This window comes from Eucalyptus grandis, chromosome 3 (assembly GCF_016545825.1).
Source record: "Eucalyptus grandis isolate ANBG69807.140 chromosome 3, ASM1654582v1, whole genome shotgun sequence".
NCBI classification, from domain to species: Eukaryota; Viridiplantae; Streptophyta; class Magnoliopsida; order Myrtales; family Myrtaceae; genus Eucalyptus; species Eucalyptus grandis.
In genome coordinates this window covers 70,827,278-70,831,442 of record NC_052614.1, presented here as the reverse complement: position 1 = coordinate 70,831,442, position 4,165 = coordinate 70,827,278, and the positions used below count along the sequence as shown (strand labels likewise).

The following is a 4,165-nucleotide window of genomic DNA, read 5'->3' as shown; positions in this document are numbered from 1 at the left end:
GCCCGAGCCTTGCCTAATGTGGCGAAGACGAGGTTGCCCAAGTTCGGCAAGCTTGGGCCTCACTGTTGGTGAGCTAGGCAAGGCTTGGGCCTCGCCCAAGGTTGAGCCTTGCCAACCTATGGCGACCTTCGGCAACCTCCGGCGAGGCTTGAGCCCTCTCCCCCCTCCCCCAATCTAGCGAGGTCCAAGCTAGCCAGCCTTGGCAAGCTTGGGCCTGGTTGGCCTAGGGCTAGGCCGGAGCTCACCAATGGCCAATCGCTTGCTGTCACTGTGGCCGATGAACGGCCAAGACCAAGGAAGAAAAAGAAATAAAGAAGAAGAAAAGAAAAAATTAAAAATTAAAAAATCGATTTTGAATTAAAAAAATTATTGAAAATAAGTGCATGTAGAAAAAAATTCCCTTACCAAATGGCGGAAAATATTTTCTAATTTATTTTTAAATTTCAATTGAACACTAGAAAATATAGTTATTTTCTTGGAAAATAGCTTTTGAAAAACAATTTCCAAAAATGTCATATTTTTCGCGAAACGAACGGAGGTTTAAACCCATTATCATGGCCATTAAGATAAGTAAGAAATGATTAATGTCCTTTTCCCGGAGAAAATCAATCAAGCCCCCAAAGATCCATCTCGTTGTCAAACCGTGGAAGTAAATTTGCATTTACACTGCCTTTGCGCTCCCAACGCGATGGACTCAGTTATTATTGGTTGCATTTGATGTCTTGACCATTTGATAACGGGTCTTGCAAGGCATGACTTGATTTTGAGTGGCTTAGGTGGCCAGCGATCAAAGAAAAGAACTTTAACGACATGTTAATGTCCTTTTTTGTTCTTTTTATTTTTTGTGAATCAAGGTCAAATTTCGTATAACTAAAACGATGAAAATTGCATTTTCCTTAAGGAATGTGTACTTTTTTGCCATTATATAAACGGAAGTTCTTAGGTTGATTTTTAACAACAATGGCGTCCTACTTCTACATTAGCTTCGTGTCCCTACTTTTGTGTGCAATCTTTGTCATTCAGGCCTCGGAGTTTAGTCAATCCAAGGTCTCAACAAATGTAAGTTGTATTGGCGTTGAGAGGGAAGCTCTTGTCAAGTTCAAGCAGGAGCTCACTGATCCTTCCAAACGTCTATGGTCATGGATTGGCAAGGATTGTTGCAAGTGGCAAGGAGTCACATGCAACGAGAAGACTGGTCATGTCTCGAAGCTCGATCTTCGTAATCCCTGTGATGGCTTAGAGAGGTGCAGTTTGGGAGGTAAGATACATATTGCTGCAAACAAATTGAAGCATTTGAAGTATCTAGACCTCAGCTTCAACAATTTTTCAACCCAAAAAATTCCAGAATCCTTAGCTTCTCTTAAAAGATTGGAGTATCTCAACCTCTCAAATGGAGGTTTCTATGGAGATATTCCTCATCAGCTGAGTAACCTTTCCAATTTACAGTACTTGGATCTTAGTAGTGGGTGGTCGGTGCACTCTTTGAAAATAGAGAATTCTCGATGGCTATCCACATTTTCTAACTTAAAGTACTTGGATCTCTCTAATACATATGGTCTAGATTCCAAAGAATGGTTAAGTCCTATCAACATGCTTTCCTCCCTGGAGGTTTTGATATTGAGTGGATGTGGTTTGGAAGATGTTCCAGCCTCCCAGCATGTCAATTTCACTTCTCTTAGATTCCTTGATCTAAGTTACAACTCAGTGAATTCATCTATTCCTCATTGGTTTCAAAACTTCAGCAAACTCGAGCATCTTGATTTAAGTAATAATGATCTCCAAGGTATATTCCCAGTTGTCATCCTTGAAAATAGTCCGTGGCTTAGATTCTTTGATGTCTCTGGAAATAAGCTAGAAGGTGAACTTTTGAAAAATTTGAGCATTTTCTGCAATTTACAAGTACTGAGCTTGTGTTATAACAAATTTAGTGGGAGGATTTTTGACATCAAAGGCGATGCTTTGATTTGTGGACAAAGCAACTTGAAGACTATTGATGTTTCCAACAACAATTTCAATGGTCACTTGCCCAATCAATTTGGGAATTTCAAAGATCTCGAAATCCTTGATCTTTCATGGAACTCAATTTTAGGTCCTATTCCCACTAGTGTGGGCCAACTATTGTCTCTAAGAATGTTGCAGCTCTCTTCTAACAAATTGAGCGGAAACATTCCAAAAAGTATTGGGCAACTATCCAATCTAGAGGTAATGGACATTGGTGATAATCAATTAGATGGAGTTGTTAACGAGCTTCACTTTTCAAGTCTCACTAGCTTGACCTCGTTGTACTTTTGGTGGAATGAACTTGTTATAAATGTTAGCGCATCTTGGGTTCCTCCTTTCCAAATTCAAGCAATTTTTATGTCAAGTTGCAAAGTGGGACCAAAATTCCCAAACTGGCTTCGAACACAAAGGGCCCTTTCGGCATTAGACATGTCCAATGTTAGCATCTCAGATGAGGTTCCCTATTGGTTATCTGATGTTTTATCTGACATTGAAGAGTTGAATCTCTCAGGTAATATGCTCAGAGGAAACATTTCCCGAATAATAGGGAAAAAGATGCCACTATTAACACTAATGTCACTTTCTAGAAATAACCTTAGCGGTGGCATTCCAAATTCATTATGCATGTCAGATTTTTTGTCTTTTCTTGATCTCTCTAAGAACCAACTGTCTGGGAAACTTCCGCAATGTTGGAGGAAGTCACAAGCAGATTTGCATTGGATTTTATTGGGAGACAACAAGTTGAATGGTCAGATTCCAAACTCTCTATGCTATCTAGAGGGATTAGGACTTCTAAGCCTCCATGAAAATGGCTTGAACGGAGTGATTCCAAAATGTTTATTAAAGCTAAATTTAGAAATCTTCGATCTTAGTGACAATCAATTTTCTGGTAGAATACCTCAGTTTGGACGACACTCTCAATCAATTAGGATAATCAATCTTGAGAAAAATTACTTCACCGGGACATTCCTTTGGAGCTATGCTATCTTCCTAACCTCCAGCACTTAAGCCTAGCACATAACAACCTTTCTGGAGGCATTCCTCGTTGTTTCAACAACTTCTTGCAGATGTGGGCCAATTCCACTTTTTACCCATATGGGGGATTTGTGTCAGGGGTTTCTATTATGGTTAATATAAAAGGAAGAAGCCTAGAATTCACCAAGACACTCCTGTATTTATTTTCCATTGACCTTTCAAGCAACGCATTAGACGGACAAATACCGGAAGGGTTGACTAGGCTTGCTCGACTTCAGAATTTGAATCTCTCTCAAAATAAGCTGATCGGAAAAATCCCTTCAGATATTGGCAGATTGAGAGATTTAGAATCATTGGATTTATCCAATAACAAGCTATCGGGTGAAATCCCTCCTAGCATAGCCAATTTAGACTTTCTAAGCCATTTGAATCTTTCATTCAACAATTTATTCGGTCCTATTCCATCGAGCAATCAACTAAGCACTCTGGAGGATCAATCTATTTATTGTGGCAACAATGGACTTTGTGGAGCTCCTCTTTTGAAAGTTTGTCCGGGAGATGAGCATAATAATGGGGATAGGCCATATGGTCGCAATTCAAGTGAAGATGAATCTAACAAAGGTAACTTCGTTGTTAATTGGTTTTACTCAGGATTGGGATGGGGTTTCGCGATGGCATTAATGGGATTCTGTGGCATATTACATATCAATCAATCTTGGAGGACCTCCTATTTTCAGATAGTGGATAGGATTATTCAAAAATTTCTGCTCTCGAGGATGATTACCATGCTTTGGTTCAAGAGAGCCTTTCAATTTCAACCATGCAATTAAGAGGTTACCTCTCATGATTTGTATTTTCTTTTCCTTATTTATTTTGTTGATACATGTTGCTAATTATTTCTAGATTTTGTCCTCACGTTTGTGAGCTACAGTGACACTTTTATGAAAGTACAGGTTGATTAATCCAATTCCGGAGACATGTGCCACTACAATTGCTATGAAACCGATAGTTCAAAGGAAGATTGCTGTTGAAGCGTCAAGTAATAAAGAAGTTGTCCTCATTATTGTCCAACATTTCTCTCTCTTTCTATTTGGTGCAAAAAAAAAAAAAAAAAAAAAACTCTTTCTTCTGTCCTATAAAATATATATGTATATGCTTAAAGTGAAATGAGTGGATTATGTGAAATTAG

General features: G+C 38.9%; 1 protein-coding gene across 1 annotated transcript; it reads left to right on the top strand.

Moving 5' to 3' along the window:
- The first annotated feature begins 960 nt into the window (after positions 1 to 960).
- LOC120292106 (receptor-like protein EIX1) lies at positions 961 to 3,938 on the top strand. The gene is made up of 2 exons (XM_039310000.1): positions 961 to 2,512; positions 3,880 to 3,938. The coding sequence occupies exons 1-2, from the start codon at positions 961 to 963 to the stop codon at positions 3,936 to 3,938; spliced, it is 1,611 nt and encodes a 536-aa protein (XP_039165934.1).
- Positions 3,939 to 4,165: the final 227 nt, after the last annotated feature.